A 23,633-nucleotide genomic window follows, 5' to 3' on the forward strand; every position below is an offset into this window, starting at 1 on the left:
TGCTCTTTTTTTTACATGAAATATGCCACATACATATTTTTGCCGATTATACACATACTAACATTATAAGAAATACCGGGCGAATTCGTTATCAAATCATCTTCCTACAACAACATATTTATAGGCATATATACGACAATAATTTTGGACATGAGTGTACATAGTCCGATATTCCAGACGATGACTCTTGAACGGGAGCGAATTTTTGTATTTTGTTTTTACAACAGAAAGCTGGAGAGATTATTTCGGAAGAACTCATTAATTGAATCATTCCGTCATCATCTTCACAGATCACAATTACTTTAACACTGGCTAGCCATACTCCATTCACTCGCAAGTGTATATTTTGCAAAACGCTAATATACAACCCTCAAAACATTTAAGTGCAATTGTACAGAAATTTCGACCTCTCGCCAACAATATTTAATATCTACTTTGAAGAGAAAGCGAAAATAGCCTACACAATGAAGACGGCATTTCTGTGGGAGGTAGAATGATTAAGTGTATACAGTTTGCAGATGATATGGCGCTTGTTACGGAATTTCAAAAGAAAATCAATAAGATATTTGAAAACTTGAGAAAGGGCTGTGAAGAATATGAGATGAAAATAAATATTAGAAAGACAAAAGCCATTGTGATTCGAACGAAGCAGCCGGTGTCAAATATAGAAGCAGGAAGAGAGAAAATAGAACTAGTTTTCGATACTTGGGTAATATTATTAGTGATGATATGAAGTGCAAATGTGAAACAAAAGCAAGGAAAGAATGGTGAAAGAAACCTTTAGGAGGAAGAAAGTACTACTTTGTGTGACCTTGAATAAAGAATTGATAAAAAGACTCATAAAATTCTTCGTGTGAAGCACTGTACTGTACTGTATGGAGCAGAAAGATGAACATTATGCAAAAGTGATGAAAAACGACGAAGCTTTCGAAGTGTAGGTGTGGGGAGAAGAATGGAAAGGATTAGCTGAATCAAGCGGAAAACGAATGAGAGGGTCTCAGAAATGGCTGGAGAGAAAAGAACAGTTTTAGATATTATTAGGAAGAGGAAGAGAAACTGGTTGGCACATTGGCTAAGAAGGAATTGTATCATGAGGGATGTGCTAGAGGGTATGGTGGCAGGAGAAATTTTAGTAAACGGAACTCTTCATGTTAATGATTCAGAATAGTTAAGATGATGAAAATTCAAATTCAAAAATGTTAATACGTGTGATTCTTTGATTCCAGAAAGACTTTCAAAAATAAAAAAAGAAAAATGGGAATAAGATTTTCCATTACCCTTAAATGTTTACACAGTGAAGAATATAATTAATGACAATTTGTCTTTGTTTATGGAACTTAGTTAACGTCCACCGATATTCTGTCCTAACGTGCATGCAAGTTAAAGAACTGCAGATAGACTGTCAGTTCAAATAACTTAAGCACTCTTAATTATATAGGGAAGGGACATAAATTCATCTCCTAACATCATTCTAATTTCAATTACACATATACCTGGCATATTTATTCAAGTAATAAAACTTCATATTGGAGACCACTGAATGCATATAGATATATATAAAAAGAACAGTTTGAACATAGAAAAGAACGAACAAACCACGGAAAACATTGGAAATGCCGTTCATTATTCAGAAGAATACAAGAGCCACACTTTTATAAGGCTCAATCAATTGAGTACGTTCTGCAAAGATACCATAGAAAGAGTGAGAATTGACAACATGTATCACGTAGTTTATTGAAAGAGAACTGTTTTTAGTTAGTTAGTTGAAGTTTTATGTCTCTTTTCATCACCGAGGCTACATGAGACATGCCTACAGTTTAAGGTGGAATCAGAACTACCATAATGCGTTGAAATATTAATACTCTCCCAGCAAGAATCAAACCTGGGACCCTGTGAGCAAAAGGCTCGCGAACTAGCCCTTAGAATGCGGGGAAGGCTGATGGAAAATTGTGTAACAGATTTAGATCCTCGACTGTTTCTCGACAGTAGACGAAGATTGGAAACAAGGATGAAGATTTACTCAAACGGCATTTATATACAATTAAACTAGAAAGTTATTTACGTATTTTATACTTAGCCAAACTGTGATATCATTTGATCAGTAGGTGGATAAACTGAAAACTTAACGTTATTGCAACCATGTCTCGTCATGTTTCGTAAAGAATCCACTCTAAACCTTTTCATGTCAGTGACATCTGAAGACGTTCACACAGTAATAAATCCATTTACACGCTAAGAGATTGATTTAATTACATTTTTAATTAGCACAAAATCAAACATTTTACTGCGTCTTTAGCTTGTTCTAACTAAAAACAAATCATGATGCAACATATATGTATAAATACAGTATTTGTAAATGATTATTTGTCGACGAAAAGCACAATGGTGCAATCCTAGAGTGCTCACCTCTGGTGAAAAGGATCTTTGGTTCGATTACAAACCATTAAAGTTCGTTGTAATAGGAACAACGCCTCAGGGAGTTTTCTCTGGTTCTCTTCTTTCTGCTTGCTCATTTTGCAATTCGAGCTCCTCCGTGGCGAAACGGTTAGCGTACGCGACTTTGGCGTGGGAGGCCCGGGTTCGATTCCCGGCTGGAGCTCATGTGGTTCGGATTCCACGTTAATCAGTAGGTCCACGTCTCATATAGCCTCGCTGCTGAAAAGGGACGTTAAAATCAAAATCAACTCAACTCAACTCATTTTGCAATTCTGTCACGATGATACACTTACATTTATCCTACATATCCTTATAAAGAGTAACCAAATTGTTTAGTGTTGAATACATCTAATGTGGTAAATAATATCGTAGAATTTTAAATAATAATGGAAAACAATGAAATATAAAAACCCTATGCGCCTTTGAAATTTGAGATCATTTTAATAAAATAGAAAACCAAAGATAGAAAACTAGGTCAAATGTCAAGGTCAGTTTCTATATACTTGAATCATTGAATAGTTTATTGTTAAATATTATTAATATATGCAATATTTCTTGAAATATCTTTTAAAAGTTTGTATTGTACCAACAGTATCTTAGTCAGTTGTCCAGTAAATACACTTCTACATTGTATATTGGGAATATAATTACTGTTCTCAGAGGTCATTTTAAGAAATAAATAAGAAAATAGTAACATAAACTAAGGCACGAGGAAATGTTTGAACTTAGTATTGACGGTAACGATTCGAAGCGAAGAAATCCTTGAATCAAACTAATTTTGAGAAAATACACACAATATCCATATAGATGTTGGTCTCTTCATTCTTACGTGGAGCTCGATGCTTTAATCCTTTACAGTCGAGTCGACATAGTCAGATTTCGAGAACGAATATTGAATAAATGACACAAAAAGAGGTGTCGCCATTTGGTTATCAATTATGAAAACGACGTAGGCTTCTTTCTACATTCCCTTAATGCCCAAACGTGTCCAGATTGGTTCAGATCTCTCAATGTATCGAGAAACGTTCTGAAGAATTTTCTTCAACTGCTATGGGCCTGAGCCGCTCCAACGCCATCTATTAGCGACCGGCTGAACTATGTCCTTGTCTAGCCTAGTGACAAACACATGGTTAGTGCACTGCGTCTTCCTGTCTCTAACAGTCGTATCAGGAGCTTTCTAGATCTAATGGTCGTCAGTCTTTTTTTCACATGAAGTACCGGCCGGGAATCGACCTCGGAACTACGCGAACGTGAGTCCAAAGCTCTAACCACTACACTACTGTGTTCGTCGGTAATATCTGCTGATTGATACATGCCTCAAATTTGGATTTATTATTATTATTATTATTATTATTATTATTATTATTATTAGTAGTAGTAGTAGTAGTAGTAGTAGTAGTAGTAGTAGTAGTAGTAGTAGTAGTAGTAGTCAGGCCCGTATGCAGGGGGGTCTAGGGGGGCCGGGCACCCCTAAATTTTCGCTGGCCCCCTAAAATTTTCACGGTAGGCTTGCAAATGAACTATAATATGGTGATGAACTATCATATGGTTGGATCGGGCCCCCCTAAATTCAGCCGGCCCCCCCTACATTTTTGGGCCTTCTACGGGCCTGGTAGTAGTAGTTGTTGTTGTTATAGTAGTAGTAGTAGTAGTAGTTGTTGTTGTAATAGTAGTAGTAGTATATTTCAACTATTACAAAATGCACACGAATATTTAAATAGTATGATAAAAGAAATACACGGTTGTTTTACCGCGGCATTCTTTTTGAAGAAGCTACGAAGGTTGAAATGCTTTCCGAAAAACTCCAATAACGATTAGAAGATTGTAAATGAACGTGATGTACATGAAACTAACTATATATATCGTGTTAATATGTGTGTATTTGTGTGTGCAAGCGGGTATGATGTAATCTGTAGCTTATCGTTAAACCAGTTGTTGAATATATATATATATATATATATATATATATATATATATATATATATATATATATATATATATATATATATATATATATATATATATCTTATATACGTACAAGTAACCGCAACAACAAGATAGACTTTGAAAAAAAAATGAAAAAAGTAAGGCGTTCAAAACCGCACGGGTCTTCTATCTACTATGTCCTTGGTTGATTGGATAAATAGCTTTTAGTGGCTTACATTAGGAAGGGCCTAATAAATCCGTCAATGAGTGTAAAGTGTAACCGAAGTTTCCTAAAGAACGACAATGCATTATATACGTGTGTGTGTGTGTGTGTGTGTGTGTGTGCTTTCTGCTTTGTACGTCATCAAATGTTACATATCATGTATTTTCTTTCCTGTTCTTCCTCGAAAGAAAAAAAAACTCATCTTGAGAAAAATTAGCAGATTACTTAAACATTAAAAGAAACGCCTTAAGTGTAACACCTCCTCCTTTTCTCACGTACGTAAAGATAAGTTAGACCGCGCGCCAAAGCAGACAATTAGCAAATTCATCTAAACTGTACGCTCTTCTTTAAAGGCAAAAATGTCTCCACCTCCCTTCTATATATAAAAAAAGTAATCTTCACCTGTAGGCAAAAAACAGAAGTAGATCAAGGAGAAACAAAACTCGTAAAAACTAGACAGTCAGTCTATTCCCATCCCTCTCTATACATAATATATAAAAATAAACACACACATATATGCACGCGTCATATGTGAGTTTAGTACTCGTCCTAATGCATTACATAAAAAGGGCGTCCACTTCTGAAAAGATGTCGAGTATGTGTGAAAATGACTAAATAGCAGGTTACTTAAGGACATCTCTCTCTCTCTCTCTCTCTCTCAGTCACTAACACGCATACATAGAACACACACACATACTTATATACATGTTTAAACGATTTGTTTAATATTTCATTATTTTTACTAGGTTTATAATTACGTAGTCGCCTCTATCTGCAATACCGTCAAAGAAATCACTGCTAAATCTCTTATTACTCGTCTATGTTTTCTGTTTAGCAACTTTTGACAGATATCTAGAAATGGATTCACAATGTATTGCAGAATATATTAAAATCCAACTATTATTTGGCTAAGAATACAGCAGGCCACAACCAATTATAGTATACGATAATCAGAATTCTTGCTATAGACTTCCACAACGACTTGAAGTTTATGACGTCGAACTCGTTAGCTTGAAGTTAGTTTTGACACCACACGGTACTACCATTTTCTGTATTTACAAATTACTTCCAGGAAGTAGGATTACATTTCTGGGCTTCAGCATCCATGTTAGCCTGTCTCATTATGAGGGATGACGTCCGTCGGCGAACCAAGAAAAGGGAAAGAAAGAAATGGCCTGGGACCTGTATGTTCGGTACCATTCAGGCATTTGCCTGGTGGAGAAAAACTCAGGAAAACCTCACTCAGGATGGCCAGCCTGATAAAGCTTTTACACTTTTTCTATCGAATGTCCCTACCGGAAAACGAACACGGGATTGCTCCCACCAAAGGGGAGAATGTTACCGACTACGTTATGAAGGGCCACACAAATTATTTCTAGTTTATGTTCTTTCCATTTAACTGTGTGTGGGTACTTTTTAGTAGCTTTAGTTTTCAACTCAACCAACGAACAAATCATCATGTTGAACAACATTCAAACTGGAATTTTTAAGTAAGATAGCGCAATAGTATTTTAACATATTAGCACGCAATGTAAATTGGCAAGATGTCGGTGTAAACGTGATATACCAAGCAAAGACCTATTACTAGTCTAGAAAAGAAAGATAAAGGGTTAAGAATATTATTATATAAAGCACATCATCATAGCAGCATATTTGATCAGAACATTTGATGCAGGATCATTTCAAACAGTTTAATAAAGCCTGAAATGTGGATTCTAACAATATGACATCATAAGCTGCACATCCAAACTTCTTTTTTACAGAAAGGTTTGGAACTACTATTGTTATTAATTTATTGTAGATAGTACCTGACTCACTTTCTACATATTTGATATTCTTTATTGTCCTTACACTTTGCACTTCACGATTTACAGACGATATTGTACTTGTTGCGCAATCTGAAAAGAAAATCAATAAAATGTTAGAAAACGTGAGTAAGGGCTGTGAAGAATATGGGATGAAAATAAATGTTAGAAAGACAAAAAGCACGGTGATTGGAACGAAACGTTCGGTGTCAAATATAAAAGTAGGAGGGGAGAAAATGGAACAGGTGACTAGTTTTCGATACCTGGATAGTTATTAGTGATGCTATGAAGTGCGAATGTGAAACAAAAGCAAGGATAGGAATTTCGAAAGAGGCCTTTAGGAGGAAGAAAAGTCTAAGTTTTGTAATACCTTGAATAAAGAATTAAGAAAAGACATAAAATCCTTCGTGTAGGTAGAGTATTGTAGTGTATGGGGCAGAAACATGGACATTACGTAAAAATTATGAAAAATGATTGGTAGCTTTCGAAATGTAGGTGTGAAGAAGAATAAAGAGAATTTGCTGGGTCGAGCAGAAAACGAATGAGAGAGTCTTAGAAATGGTGGGGTAGAAAAGAACGATTTCAGACCTTATTAAGAAGAGGAAGAGAAACTTGTTGGGATATTGGCTAAGAAGGAAGTGTATCATGAAGAATATGCTAGAGGATTTGGTAACAGCAAAATGAAGGGAGCGAAGAAGCTACAATTGATGAACGATATCAAAACAGAAGAATCGTACGTGAAGACGAAGAAGTTAGAGGAAGACCGTGGAGCATGGAAGCTACTTAGTTGCAGCAAGTGACCTGCCAATAATGGCAGAATAACCTATGATGATGATTGTCTTTATGTTCTTCACTAAAATTATAAAAGTGAAGACCTTACTATTTACATATTGTGCGATAATTCTTTAGGTGCACCAAGATCCCTTATATTTATCGAATATAATCCACAAGATAGCCACATCACATCCACGATAGACAAATACGCAGAACCATCTGCTTGGTGAATTCCATCTGGAGGTCTGGCCACCAGCTAAATCGTTCGAGATCCGAATAAAATAAAGAAATAATAGAATAATAAGCGAACGATTCAAAGGCCAGCGTGAAGAAGGAAGTTCTTCCTGGAAGAGGACATTTGATGAAAGTGACAGCATGAGATTATTGTTGACATTCGTTTCACAACTTTAAACCATCGCTGTGTAAAATGGCATAGTGGAAGCTGCGACAATTCCTATTTCCAAACATCCGGATAGGATGATCATTTAGTTATACCTAGAAAAAAAACCTGCAGACTTAAAAAGTACAAGAAAATAAACGTTTTAAGACTTCTTTAACCTCTAGTAGCTGATTTTGTTTCAATTCATTCAGTTACAGTAGGAAGAAGTATATAATAGGTAGGTGGGCTACCATAGAATAGAAAGGGAAATTCTGAATGAACGAAATCGTTAAATGAAGGACCGAGGTCTGATGAACTTCTTTGCACACAACAAGAGTTGTTAGCCTGTAGTTATAAAAGTCATTTCCAAGAATAAAGTCAAAAGAAATACTGGAAAAGAAAGAGAAAAGAGAGAGATAAAGAGAGAACTCAAATACCAACAGCCATTTATATTTTATTCATTTTTTTATATTATATATTCAATTGTAATGAAATGAACATGTATCAGATCATCAAGTTCTTCAAACACTTCCGGTTGCATAAACGAAATTTAATTGAAAATTATATGTATTTTGGTCATTGTAGCTACTTTTTACGTTGTACGATTTTACACATTGAAAATTACTTAGCCCAGGTACTGCTATTCCATGGTTGCTACATTTCAACAATGCGTACGTGCACAATGTGTATGGTTAACGATATTTAGCGTTATCCTCCGAGTCGAGTCGAGACGAGACAGAGTTCTTTCAATAAAAAGATACAATTTCCGAAACTTTCAAAACATCTCGTCGAGACAAGACAGGTCTCGTAGGCAACTCGAACATGGACACACCCACCGGGTCCGGACCACCTCCCAAATTTCCTAACTCAAGGTACATTCGTACACTTTTTCAATAAATCTATATTTTAACACGAAAATGATTGATGCGGCATAATTTTATCTTACACTTTATCTGCACTCTTTCTCTTATAATAATTCTAGTTCTATCATTTTTTTCTGAAAATATAGGTGGAAATATTTTACAATTACTTATCGTCTTTTCGGGTGCAGAATAATACTCATTTAATACTACATATACGTGTAGTGGCTTATACCTACATAGCACACGGACGTCCACAGGACGTCCGAGAGTGATTCACAGTGGACAGCGGGACATCCTGGGATCATCCAAATTTGCTCCCGGGACATTTATAGAACCTTTGCGGGATATCCAGATGTCCGCTAGTATCCCTGAAAACGGTGTATTCAACGGGACCTCAAAGGGAAGTCCACTGGTAAATCGTGGGATAATGTGGCCCTGGGTATGTCCGATGTGGGATTTCACTGGGATCTCGTGTCCCATCCGGGACGTCCCTTGGACATCCTACGTGGAAATCCTTTAAGACGTCCCATGCTGGACGTCCATGGGATGTCAACTCATTATCCCGATAATCCGGGAAACTATACGGGATAATTGGGATTAGAATGAGACGTCGTGTGCTATGTGGGTAGTATTGGATCCCCCTAAGCTTGGACTTCTCATAACAACAATTTTTGGGTGCGCTCCTGAGCCCGAATAATATATGTAAAAACATTGATCGTTGTTACAATTGATGAATTATTCTTATTTTACTATCAATTGTATCATCTACTTTCCTCACCAATGTAATGCTAAAACGAATGATTGTCAACACGGCTGTCAGAGATTCATTATTATTTTGGTTGGTTATTTCTTTGGAGTTTAGACGCTCCTTTTCAGCACCGACGAGGTTACATGAGATTGGCTTACACTGGAACCGGAGACGCCTGAGCGAACTTCATAGTCACCAGGGGGCTCTGATTGTAATTTTACTAAGAAAATCTTAGTAAACAGAGTATATTGAATGATTTAGATTCTGTATAGTACTTTTTCGTTCCTTCCACCCAAATGTGATAGAACAACCAATAGAAATCAACCCCACAAATCATTAGTTGTCTTTCCTTTTTTTCCCTTTTCCTTGCTGCATTGACGTTCTTTTTAATGTATAACAAGTAAGAAAAAAAAGAAAGAAAGAAAAAAGGTTATGCATAATGGAATCCGCGTGTTGTGTATTTATTACACCTGTTCAAGTTTGTCGATACACATTAGTTCCGAAGTTGGAAATGGGAGGGTTAGTTTCACGACACCACCTCCTTCTGTTATCCATATCTTGTGTTCTTCGAGAAGATCTAGAACGGGGGGGAGGGGACGGCGGAGAAGGCAAATTGGTATTTGAAAAGAGAGGAGGAGACAAACAACAAGAGAGAAATATTTCTGTTACACCACTCATGAAGGAATAAGCCACCGATATATATACATACCGATATGTATATATATATATACATATACTTAAGCTTATACTATATTTAAGTATTGTAAATGTTAGGAGGTGTTATTTACATTAAAGAAGGAGGGCCCCGTTCGTTACTCATAACCAAAAACAGCCGACTAATTTTTTTTCTTAAATTCTTTTTAGCAGACAAGAGAAATCGATTGCTCTTTTACTACAGTTTTTTCTTGTTTTCTTTCTTTCTTTAAGCTCCGCTTACACTGTCTGCTTGTGTTGACTAGCCATGAATCTTCTGAAGATCGCCTCTAGGAACAGCTTTTCAACAGTGAAACGGAACAGGCTCATAAATTGAACGTAAATGTGTGAAATTTGTATAATTGTATGACAGCACAAAAAAAGGAAGTAAGAGGAGAGGGACAGTGCAGTTCTTTTTTTTTTTTCTAATATTTTCTTTCTCGTGGTCATTAGAAGAAAAATAGTTTCAAATTTAATGCAAAATTTTCGGCCCCTCAGGTTATATTCTGTCGCTCAATATTGTTGAAACATAAACAGTCTTTTTTTTCTTTAAGCTCCTTTTTTTTTAGTTTTATTTTGTTCCGTTCATGCCTCACACCTCTTTCCTCTTGCGCGTTGGCTAGCGGAACTTAATCTCTAGGATTTATCTCTAATGAACCATAGTGACGGCAATACTGGAGTCAGAAACTAGTTTTTTTTAAAGAGTAGTTTTCCCTTCCCCCTACCCGTGATAGTGATCGTCTGAAGTCCATTTAGATGTCCTGAATAATATGGTATACACATATGCTATACACATATATACTCCCTTTTCTCCACCCTCTCTCTTTTTCTTTTCTGGATATGTGGGTGGTTATGATGTAATACTATAGACTACATGTATAGGTATGAAGTTTAAGATAAGTATTTTTAAAAAGAAGATAGGAAAAAAATTTAGTAAGCTTATTTATAAAACCAGAGATTGTATCCAGTACACGATGTACCACTTCTTATGTTACATACAACTATGTTTAATACGTTTTTTAAAGTTTTAAATGTTTAATCCAAACCTTGCTGTAGACAATAATTACGGATTTTCTCGAAGCGTGGTTAAACAGAGTCTATTTTGTCGATAGACGATAATTCTTGAATAAGAAATATTTTCTTAAAAGACTAAACATTCAATATATCATTCCAAAGTCACAGTAGGAAAGAAAGCAGGGTGGCTTAGTGGTAGAGCATTCACACTTGATACGGAGAATTCTCTAGTTCAATCTTCAGTCATATGAGTTTGTGGTGGACAAAATCGTGCCCGTTGGTTTTCTCGTGGTCCTCCTGTTCCCTCTCACTTTTCCATTCCACCAATTATTTCAAAACTACTGATATTTATTAATCATCTGCCTTTTTTAGCCTAAAGGGCATAAGAGTGAGACGTAAACCTGGAAAGTTAATTCCATTTCTTTGACACACTAATCTATGCTGATATAAAGTTATATAAAGAAGCACTGAAATATGCCTATCAAATTCCATTTCATGTTACATTCTATGTAGACGACCAAAGGACTTTATAATATAATGGACTGTTCAAACTGACACATTATTTTTCATAGATGGCATTATATTCCCTTAACGGCTTATTGTCAATGCAGTTGAGTGATACTTAAAGTGTCAGGACAGAAACTTTATGTAATACCCTCGCACGTTTAGACAATTCAAATGTTATTGAATCTAATAATTATCAGTCAATGAATCGACGCTAAATTTTTAATAAAGGATAGTAACAATCTTTCATTGTACGACCAGACCAAAAGAGAATCCATTGAGTAGTCTCGTTTGAGTTCCTCAATAATTGATACTTGTGAGAAGGGTATAACAATAATCTTTCGACCTTCCGAAAGATGACTTTAGAAGAAAATCCATTTAATATTGCACATTGAATTTTGTCAGCAACTAGCTGGAAATATTAACCGTAAATAAGTTTCCGTTAACCATGGAAAAACTCGCCACCAAACTGGTAACATATAATGATGTCAGTAGAGAGTTTCAGGCACATTTCAAAGATTTCTAACTTAACATAACCAATGGCATTGGATGAATATTGTTATAAGTGATGAAATAAGGTAGTGTGATAATAATTCAAAGGCTATCTATTAATATTTTTCCATTATCATGGTAGTTCAACAGAGGGCTGATTTGTAAATAAACCAGGCGATTGAAGTTTGTACAAAGTGAGAGAAAAAAATATTTTGTTACATATATAAACAAACCGTCGTCGCATTCTCGGCTCACGACGGAATGGCCACCTGTCATATACTACATATTAAACTGAGATGTGGTCAAACTGAGCTGTATTTTCAGATCCACAGTTCACTAATTCATACAAATGAGATCCGTTTTCCCAACTTGTTTGCTTAAAAAATATATATATATATATATATTTTCACGAGAGAGAATATAAGAATATCAGGAGAATATTAGAAGATAAATTATAAATTTCAGAGTATTGGAAGCTGAAGAAAGAGTGATTCTTAAGTTATTCACCAAAAATATTCACATTACAATATAGACAACATTCATATGTAAAGAAAATAATAAGACAACTCTTTTTTTTTTTTTTTGCAAAAAATAAAGTTTTAGTAAAATAGTTTTCGATTACTAACTTCTATGCCATAATCGGAAATTAAACCCAGGATAAAGCATGGTAGCCCGTCAGCTTAACGAAGGTGTATATAGTAGTGTCAAAATTTACCACATTGAATAAAATAGTACTAAATTTCTAATGACACCATATTCTCGTAACTTGTCGAGAACATATCCCCCACTCTTTACGATATAAATATCCAATGATTTAAATTGCCGTAGAATATTGCCTCATCAAGTTGTTGAGTTTGCTTCTTCTAAATTTTTTCTTATTCATATTATATAAAAAATAAATCTAACATTAAGCGTACAAAATTAATACTTTCTGTTAAGCTTCAAGAAAGAAAAAAATAGGAAGAATCGCACCTAAAGCACTAGATCCCATCTCATAACTCTTGTTATTCAAAAGGAACATTAAAATCGAATTAATAGGATTGAATGAATTTATCATTTTACTGAAATCCTTCCAAATGCATTATTATGATCTTTAACAAGATGTATTTTAAGTGTATTTTCAAATGGAACATGTTAACGTATTCTGAATAGAAAACAAACTTTTTGACACATGAATATGGATTAGAAATTACATATGTTGCGTTCAAAAAATATTTCAGTTTAACGTCCCACGCATATGCTCCTTAGGCTAAGAGAGACGGATGGTTAAGGTAAGAAGATGGAAGAATTGATTAAATAACAATGTGTGAGGAAACGGGAGCACCCCGAGAAAACCCACAGATATGATGTTGTCCGCTACAAACGTACTTGGCCGGGAATCAAACCAGGGACTCTACACACCAAAAGTAAGCAATCTATCACTTGGTCACAGCGCCCCCTATGGTGCGTTCAATCTACAAGGGAATCAGGTCCATTTCATCTTGAAGATTTTTTTTTTTATCTGAATCAGTGTATCGATATTCTCTATTTACCAATGATGTCCCTTCCTCATTTATTTTTTTTCATTAAATGTGGGAAATTTACTAAAATGATTTTCCTTAAATAGGGATTTAAAAGTATTATGTATGTTACATTATTTTCCGAGGAGAAATTAATATTTTTAAATGAACGAACATATAATCAGAGTTATAACGTAAAGAAAAACGTCTTTCAGTACACAGATATTTTAAGTGTAGAGTGTTCAGATATGAGATGGTTATACAAATGAATTCACATTATTCAGTTAGGATCATAAGATATTTCATTATGCTTTTGGAATAAGACACCGCAGGCTTTATCTGTACTTTCTTTACAATGCCTTTTATTGGTTTACTTTTCTGTTAGTTAGAGTCAAATTTTATGCAGATACGTGAACTTGACAATAATACAATATTTTCACACAATATTCGCTATAGCTTATCGTCTTGTTGTAAAATTAACAAAATTACTTTATTTAGAAATAATTAACGAACCCCTGCTCCACATACAACTCAAATAAACACGGAAGTGTGGCCTGGTTGCAGACGACTAGACATTCTGCTGGCTCCATATCAAGTTTGAGCATTTTAAAAGGAGTTTGGTGTACCCAGAAACCTCTTTATATATTTATTTTGTTCGTCTGTTTCCGTCTGGGAAGTACGAAATCTCAAGAACTATCTGATGGATTGCCATTGTTTGGCCAGGATATAGTGAGTGGAAAGTCAGGAATCGAGTTGACTCTAAGGTATAAACAATCAAAAGTCGTACCACACGCATGCCAATGGAAGTAATTATGGCTATTATCCTTGATTGATAGACTACCCGCAACACTGTTATGATCAGCGGGGTTGATGCAATGATCAAGATGCAAAATACTAATATGTCCGTGGAATACAACTCTAAAATGAAACTATATGAATTTCCATTAAACAAATCTAAAGACTTAAAATACTTTCTATTTTCAAATATCAGCTCGTCTTAAGGGTCTTCACTATAGCGAAATTAAACTATCGCTAATTTTAGAGGTTTTCTGTAACATTTTCAAAAGAAATAAAAATATTCGAAAAGAAGAAACGTAGTAAACTAGACAATACGATTTTGCATGTGATACCTTTACCACAATTCATCTATCTGCTTTTGGTATGCCGCTATTTACAAACCCCGCAAAAAATTCTAAATCTATTTACAATTGCAAATCGAAAGCAGATAGATGAGTTGTGATAACGGTATCACATGCAAAATCGTATTATCTAGTTCACTACGTTTCTGCTTTTCGAATATTTTTATTTGTTTCGGAGATATTACAGAAAAACTCTAAATTTAGCGGTAGTTTAATTTGGCTGTAGTGAAGACCCTTAAGTATACTTCATTTAATTGAAGGAAAGTGCTATACTTAAGAATAGGCTTAGTAAAATGTAGGCCTAAGCTTTGTAAAATGTAGCTTGTTAAAGAGTTCGTTTTACCGAAAAATCAAACTAAACTTCTTTACGTAGTGTACAATGTGACATTGTTACTTGTTCTTTTCACAATACGAGGAAAAATTACTGCCTTCCACAATGCAACTGAAAAATATTGAATTAAGTCTAAAACGGAATAGATAATGACCGTAAAAATCTTTCGAAGACAATGACTTTATAAAACCTACTTTAAAAAAATCTGTTTGTTTGGGTAAAATGAGAAAAAGGGACTAAACTTAAAAGAATGTGTATATATACTCCTGCTTAGTACATTGTTTCTAAACTTGTGTTAATAAAGTATTAACATGAATTATCCCACAATAAAAAAAAAAACTTCTTTTTGGAACATTTTATAAAAGTCTTCTTTATCTGTAAGTCTTCTTTACTATGATGCCCCTGGTATATTTCCTCCATATCCGATACATTAGGCTTTCTCACTGAAATATATCGGTTCTACACTGAATCGGAATCATTTGAAAGTTTGTTCCAACTGCATGAATAATATTTAATTTTGAGGAAAGGTAAGTAACCGGAGATTATACAGTATTAGAAAGAAAGAAAAGAAAAATTATATATATATATATATATATATATATATATATATATATATATATATATATATATATATATATATATATATATATATATATATATCCCTAATGAGTTTCTAGTCTAGCTTAGTGAGGGTGTAAAAAATTAAAATAAAGAGGGATTTGATTCTTTTGAAGGGGTGGAAAGGGAGATAAGAGGCGGTACCCTTCAGCACATTGCGCAGAGTTGTAAGCGAAATTGACAAATTACTTCACCGTGCTCTTTCTCGATGGAATTAAAAGACCATCAATCACTTCAAAGACCAGAGGGGAAAAAGAAGTCTCCACAACAAACCTCCATGTTTTTTTTTCTGTTTTCTCACCTCCGATCTTTACACACACACTCACGCTTTCATATATATAGTCTTTGCCTTGTTTCGTTGCTCAAGAACATTTTTAATATGGAAAATTAAAATACGTATATATGTATATAACCACAAAACTCTAAGAGAGAGAGAGAGGATCAAAAAATATAACGTAAACTCATGAGTTGATTTCAAAATAAGGCGTGTTGTGAATTCTAATAAGGCAAAACAGGATTAATGAATGTATCATTTACCTTCATACAAGATACCGGTACGTCAAATTTTCTCATTAGCTTTATTATTCAATTTATTGGGGGCAAAACACGCTATGCTCATTTCTAGTGTTTGATCGTAATAGTATAACGTGCAATTTTGTCATTTTGTCTTAATTTAATTTTCCTGTAATGCGGTTCTAAAAGATAATCGTGTGTCAAGAGAGAAGTTCCTTGACAAGAACAATGTCTGAATAAAACAATGAAGGAAGAAGTTTGCGACTTGGGGTACAGCAAAGAATATATATATATATATATATATATATATATATATATATATATATATATATATATATATATACAGAACACATAGATTCCCTAAAATAGACTTCATCAACTTCCCCATATCAAACAATGATGAGCTAATGTCTCAGAAACTAACTCCAATTTACCTGAGTAAACTTTAAAAAAATATTAAAGGGATACTTGCCAGGTTCTCATGAATTTCAGAAATCATTTATGAAAGCTATCAAGACCTTTTTTCTCTCTAAGTTCGGGTTAGTTCACTCTTTTACATTTAGCCGGTTTTTTTAACCTTAAGAATCAGAGCTAGTCTTCAAGTATCGAAGAAAACATGTGATTATTTATGTAAACATAAAAAATGTACAAATATTGTGAAAATTTTCTTTTTTAAGTTTGGGAGAGAAAATTTTCCTCCTTACTTCGTGGCCGATTTCAATCCAAAGCAATAGAGGAGGTATAATAAGTTTAAAAGCAAAGAAACGTCTAGTGTTATGAAAATTGGAAAATAAACTCATAATTGTTATCGTGTAGTCTACTAATACACTACATATTATTGTAACTATCGATGTAATTGATAAATTTCTAGATCAATGATAACACTATCCTGCGAGCGTTCTGTTTATCAAAATTTGATGATGGATTCCTATGTATCTTTTTGCACTTCATCCAAAAAGAACGTTAATTTCTTTCCATCATGTCAGACTTGTTTGCAAATGGCAACGAACCAAATGTAGTACATGTCGAAAACTATCAAAAATATGCGACTCAATGACATAGTTTGATCATCAATATTACCTTAAGATCATCACATACGTCCCACTGATGAGTGTCATACTTAATTTTCTGGAACACAAATGGTACATTTTCGTAACGTTCGTGTAAGTGTACAGAATGTCCTATGGGTATTGACGCAAATCTGTTTCCGTTGTGAAGTAGGCCAACTGTCAGGCTTCGTTTCGACGAATCGATGAATAGTCAGTCTCCAATCAGTGCTTTCGTACGGAACACAAAATGTCTGAAACAGTCCACACACATCATTGCAGAATACTGTCTCCCTCTTCCGATAAGTCTAGAAGAAATTGTAAGTCAAGAATCACATCGTTCAGTTCCGATTGTGTAAATGGTTGTGGTGTAGACGTGCCAAATAAAAGTAACAATCAGCACTGTGACTTAGTGGCTTGCGCCAGACCATCGGAACGCCAAATCTGAAAGCCTGTTGTTCCCCCGTTGACCACCGTCTTAGTCCTTCAATACACGTATAGCAAACATAGTGGGGTACCCAGGTTTTGTCTTGATGTTCTACTTCTACACAGAATACGCGAGGTACACTTGCTGCACGAACATTATCTGTCTTTTTTGCCTTGAGAACATGAACTCACGACAAATGTAACAAAAGGAATCTGTAGACGTTTTACAGCCTCTCGACGCCATGTCGAACGCTATGTTTGCTGCTCCACCAACACACATACGAGTACGTTTGATCGCGGAGGATACGTACGAATGGTTGCACCAGCACTAACAGTTGCAGTGTGCACTACGTTTAATGACACAAGTGCTGTCACCTGCCAGTTTATGTTGCCAACGATCCGTTTTCGTCATAAACAAACAGATAGCATCATTTTCTACGTCCTGACATCTGCCCGTAGGTCTCATATTTGTGATGTTTTTAAACATATAACACAATGTGACAAATTCCGATTTGCAAACAATTCTGACGTGATAGACACAAACTATGGTCATTTTTGGATTAAGCGCACCAAGATACATAGGAATACATCATCCAATGTTGAAAAACATGACATAACCGAAATAATGCAGGCCTGTGTAATGGTTTCAAGTTCATATACGACGTTGCCACAGTGTACTTTTAAAAATTTTCCATAGCAGGTGAACGAGGCTCCGGAGGATATGCCATTATATAACATTTTAACTTTAACCTGTAGAATAGCGATTTCTTGTCCGTGGGCACCATTTTTAGAGCACCCGATGTATATCACAATACTATCTCAGTGCATACGATTTTCTTTATACGTTTAACTGACATTTTAAAATTCGATACCTCGATCGATTCAGCCCAAATTGCTAGTGGATATCTTCGCACCCGAGGGTATTCTCAGAATTTTCAGTGTTTCCCCCATATTCTTATTCCACCAAATCTTCTACTTTTCTGTGCTCGTTCGGCTTGTCCTGTCTCCTTTGCTTTAAGAAATAATCGTCAAATGTTGTTTTTGCAACTTCACTTTACATTTGGTCTTCCTGACGTTCCTGTTTATTCCTTTAGAGCTAGATCTTGCTGTTGAATTTTCTCCTTGTCAGTTGAATACACAATAAAATGGGTGTGTTTTTTTAGTTTCAAACAACTACAGGAGAGCAAAGGATTTACACATTTCATGGCCTCTAAATGCCAAAAAGGGATTTATGGGTTATATATCCATCCTTTCGTCTGGATATACACTCGCCTAGAGGCCACACCGTTTAACGTAACCAGACCAAATATTAAATTTAAGATTTTCATAAGATTTTCAACACTTCGAATTTCCCCCCGTACCTCCCAAAGTAACGGTAATTTGCTGAAAAATGAAAATAAAAATTTACGATTTTCTCAAAACTGGACTTAATGACTGTTTATACTTTATAAATCCGTATACAAAGGTATAATACGTATAACATGGTGTAACTTGTTTTTTCTAGTAAAAGTCCAGAAGGGATAGTATAGTTTTAGGCAAAGTTGTTTTTTTATAGTTTTTCTTTTATAAAAAACTCAAGTGATTTTGTTCATATTTCTAAATTATTTCATTAACAAACTTATCATATGACATGAGTTATTTCTTCTGAAAAGATTTACGAGAGGTAGTTTATTCTTCGGATATGACTTTTTTCCAGAACATTTCCTCAAAAACTGCTCAAGAGATTCTGTTCATATTTCATAAATAAATATTTCAGTAATAATCGCAGTTCAAAGCGGTTGTCCGTATATTTTATTTGATTACAAGGAATGTTTCAATTCCATATTTTAAAAGTATTTTTTTGTGTCTAAAATCAGCAACCGAGAGTTCTGAAATTATATAGATGAGAACGCTGTTATTGTCTATGTAAAATGAAATTACATAAAGATAGCTCCTACAACCGATCGTTTACCCTCAAGTAATAGAAAAAAGAATTATTTCCCTATTAACTAGAGCAATAATATGCAATTGAATTCAAACATTAACTACTTCTAAGAAAAGATTACCTGTCTTATAGTCACTGATTCTATTCTTATTTTCATGCTAAGCCATACGTATTCCCATTTATAAAAATTACATTGTTCATGCTTCATTCCCATACAAATAAGATTGTATGCTAGTAAGAATTCACGCCCTTTTAAATGGATAATGCAAGTAAAGAAAAAAAAAGATATGAAATGTTTCTCAAGAATTTCAACTCTTTCGCCCTGGGAATTCTCACGTTTATATCGAAGTTCTGTTAAGTTGATTTGCTATTTAAAAAGTGGTGCTTCTCACTATCTGTGTAGAAGCCACAAACGTAGTTAAGTTACAGTGATTTTTAAAAAAATCTAAATATATATGACCAACGTTTCTTTTGCAACATATAAAAAAATGAACAGGATGAGCTATAAATTTTTGCTAATTTATCAAAAAAATTGAATTTATGTTATTTATTCTGTATTCTAACAGTAATTAACGTTGTGAAAAGTATTTGCTAATCCTGCTATGTTATATGGTAGTTTTTCATTTAAAATGTCTCAGAAATTGAAGAAAATTGTTACATTTTTCAAAATTTACTACCAAATATGAATCTGTAATATTCTGTGTTTTCAAGATATTTCACACTATGAGAAATTCACCCTCAAAATAGGTCAGCATACACTTAAGCAACAAACAGATCAACACGAAGGAATTTATCGGAAACATTTTCCAGTTGATGGGATTGCAGTTTATCATTTCTTTCATCACCGAGGCTATATATGACACGTGCACCTACCGCTAAACTTGGAACCCCCCAACCACATGAGCTTTAATCAGAAAACAGGTTGATCAACTAAAGTTATGAACCATTCATTTCAGAATGAATTAATATTTTCGAAAAAATTAGAACATCATCAATTTTGATGTCAAGGGAAACATACGGTATATGTAGGCTTATGAGTATTAAATGTTATTTCTTTCTTTAAAAAAATAAATAAAAACTTCCATTCCCATTGGCACCATTCCACTTGAAGTTTTTAACGTGGATAGTTGCTGGTTTTCAACACACACACTACACACACACTACACACACACACACACACACACATATATATATATATATATATATATATATATATATATATATATATATATATATATATATATACACTTTGGGAAAATTCTGACAGACGTTACTTTTGAAATTTTCTAGAGGAGGCTTTAAAGGTGTTAAAACCCAACAATTCACTTACACTCAACAATATGGTCCCACCCTATTTACTTTTTTTGAACAGCAACAGCAGGCATGTAATATATCGTGCGAAAGACATTTCTTATCTTCTTTCCAAACCTATTAATTTATTAAAATTAATTAAATATATATCTTTAAAAATCGAGTGAAAATTTTGTAACTGTATATAATGAATATTGATTTTTAAAAAGAATTGAGCTTGATCTCTGAAGATGAATTAAATTAAATTTCGAGTGGTAACTTTTCAAACGATAATGTCCTACGCCACGACTCATGTTGCTGTTTAATAATTTAAATGGGATGGTTCTGAAGTAAGGATGGGGGTTAAATTTAACACAATTGTATGCTCTCTTCGATAAAAAAAAAAAGCAGTTAAGGTTGTTAGAATGTTATACAAATATTACTTTATCCTGAAATAAACAGGACAGCAAAAACTAAGATGTTAAAACAACTAGATTTGTTTACCATTCTTAGCGTATTGTTTTAACATTAAGGCCATCGCCTTCCTAGGGCATAAGAAACATCTAGTAACTGACTTTGAAAATTTCTATTAGTTACTTTTTGCTATGAGGAAAGCTTCACGCAAGTATATAAGAAAGCTTAGTATATTTGAGATCCATACTAAGTAACAAACAACTTATTATATTTCCTGTTTGTAGGGTATGAAAATTTTGACATGTACGTGAGTTAAGGCCCTGCCATACGTTGTTCTTACGTGCAATATGATCCTTTGTTGTTCGTTATCTTATATATACGCCAAGTATACACAGTAAAGCTTGGCTCATAGCAGAAAATAACAACTAATACATATTCTTACTGTCAGTTATTTCTGTTATCCTTTTAAGGTGATGGCCCTACTGTTGAAATAACAAGCTAACAATAGTAGACAAAACGAGATGCTTTAACACCATCCTTGTTTGCTGTGTATAACTTGGGCGTTGTTTAAAACGTAAGGTATGATCACATAATATGTTTAAGTTATTATAAGTAGTTCGTGTGCAACCACTGAGAGATGATTTAATGTCCACAGAAGAAATGTGTACACACTTTAAGTGATAATATCCTTGGACTTTTTTTTTTAATTTTGATTAAATTAAGGTAGCAATATACAGAACGGTAAGGAAAATATACATTTTTTTATTAGTTGGACATAGGTCGTGTTGAGCTAGTAACGAAAACTTTGAGAAGTATTGCCTGATCGTTAGCAACGAAATGAGGTGGTTCCTTACCTTGCTGGAAGTAGTTGGCTTTTCGCACGTAAACACAAACGAGGGCCATGAGCTGCAGCTGCGACAACCTCTGTCGAGTGGAGGGAGGCAGCGGTAAAAGGTCTCGGAGATTCGCTATCTCGGCATTGATCAGGTCCCGGCGTAGCTTGCTGGCCCCCTTCGTCGACTTCGTCGCGTCGAAGCTGTATACATGGAAAACAAAAAAGACAATCGTTACAACAATAGAACGTACTTCATAATAACTTGCACTAATTAAGTTGTCTGTCAGGAATAATTATATATAATTCCAATCATAATATCTGTAAAAATAAACACTATACTTAACTATATGGAAGAAATTCTTACATTTAAGCTATTGTGTGACAGTGGAGTTTTAAAAATTTCAAAGGTAAGTACACTCTCCAAACCGTTTTAATTGGTAAAAAGAGGATAATAGCGGTCCCAATTAAAAATATAGTACTGGCTTTTAATCCAGCACTGTACCTAATCTGAAGGTATAAATACCCGTTCACTGTAAATATACATTATAATTCTGTAAATGGAACATTTTAAATTTAAAATCAGGAGTTTCAAACTGAATCGACTACTCTAGGTTTGTCCGTTCTTTCCCGTATTCGCCAGAGATAAGTATATGTTAGGTTAAAGGAGCTACACCTAATGCATAACTTATGAAGTAAGCCAAGGGGAGTTGTATGACGATAAATTACTCTATAGTAATTGTTACTTTCTAGCATATATTTCAGTTATTCCAGTGGCGTAGTCAGGAGGTGGAGCAAACATACGCCAAGCCTCTCTCTTAGTGCACTGATATTGAAAATGGTTTCTGCTTACTTGTAGTATATTTTATTTATAATCTCGATATTACGATGTTATCTTTATAATTTGTCACACACACACACACACACACACACACACACACACACTCACAAACAACAGTATTGCAGAGTGATGTTTGAAAAACGTACTTGCCAGAAGCTCTATATTTAACCCTTTATAAGTTTCTGCAAAGGGATTATATGCTGTTTTCTTAATTTTTTGAGCTTTTTTTCTTTCTTGCAGCATAAACGTATATTAAAATTTACCATCTTTGAGTTTTTTTTTTTAGTTAAAATAACAAATTAAAATAGAGTTTTTTTTAACATTAGTAAGGTCTTGCTTAGCTTATATATATGCAGAGTACGAAATTTCAGGTCTGGTCTCAATTATTTCTTGCACAGTTCTGATTTATACAAATGTCTATCACAAAATAATATTTTGTCGTGAATGACGATCGAAAATTTCATAACACACACACACACACACATGTCTATGTGTATGAGCCTCCCCCTTAATGAGTTCCTGGCTACACCACTATCCTGAATGCTTTCAACTATGTCTATACGTGTGCTAAGGAAAAGTCAGAATATCTTATTCCAAGGATTGTGTAAACACTCTTTTCTTACGAAAAAGAAATAGAATGTTGTTCAATCTTAAAAATACGCAACAAATGCTAAGATTTTACCAAAAAATATTGCATAGTCTCCTGACAGTAGTTGTGCCGCTCGCAGAAACATAAGAAAACGAAGTTTGTCTTTGGTCGGCAGATCTAGAAGAAAGACAGCAAGAGATTTTATCACAATTTTTTATTTGAACATTTCGTTCATTAGTTAATTTTTCTTTGAATAGCATTTGGGAACGAGATGTATTCATCAGTTCTATTTCAGTTTTATTGGTGTATTAATT

At 34.3% G+C, this 23,633-nt stretch overlaps 1 protein-coding gene across 3 annotated transcripts in view; it reads right to left on the reverse strand.

Moving 5' to 3' along the window:
* The window catches only part of dysf (neuronal PAS domain protein dysfusion), a 592,650-nt gene that overhangs the window by 432,670 nt on the left and 136,347 nt on the right, over positions 1-23,633 (reverse strand). For all 3 annotated transcript variants that reach the window (XM_081758967.1, XM_081758968.1, XM_081758966.1), the window contains exon 2: positions 21,912-22,093. In XM_081758967.1, coding sequence (XP_081615093.1) covers positions 21,912-22,093 — 182 coding nt within the window. The remainder of the gene's footprint in view (positions 1-21,911; positions 22,094-23,633) is intronic.

The sequence above is a fragment of the Thermobia domestica genome, chromosome 5 (genome assembly GCF_964235325.1).
Source record: "Thermobia domestica chromosome 5, izTheDome1.hap1.1, whole genome shotgun sequence".
NCBI classification, from domain to species: Eukaryota; Metazoa; Arthropoda; class Insecta; order Zygentoma; family Lepismatidae; genus Thermobia; species Thermobia domestica.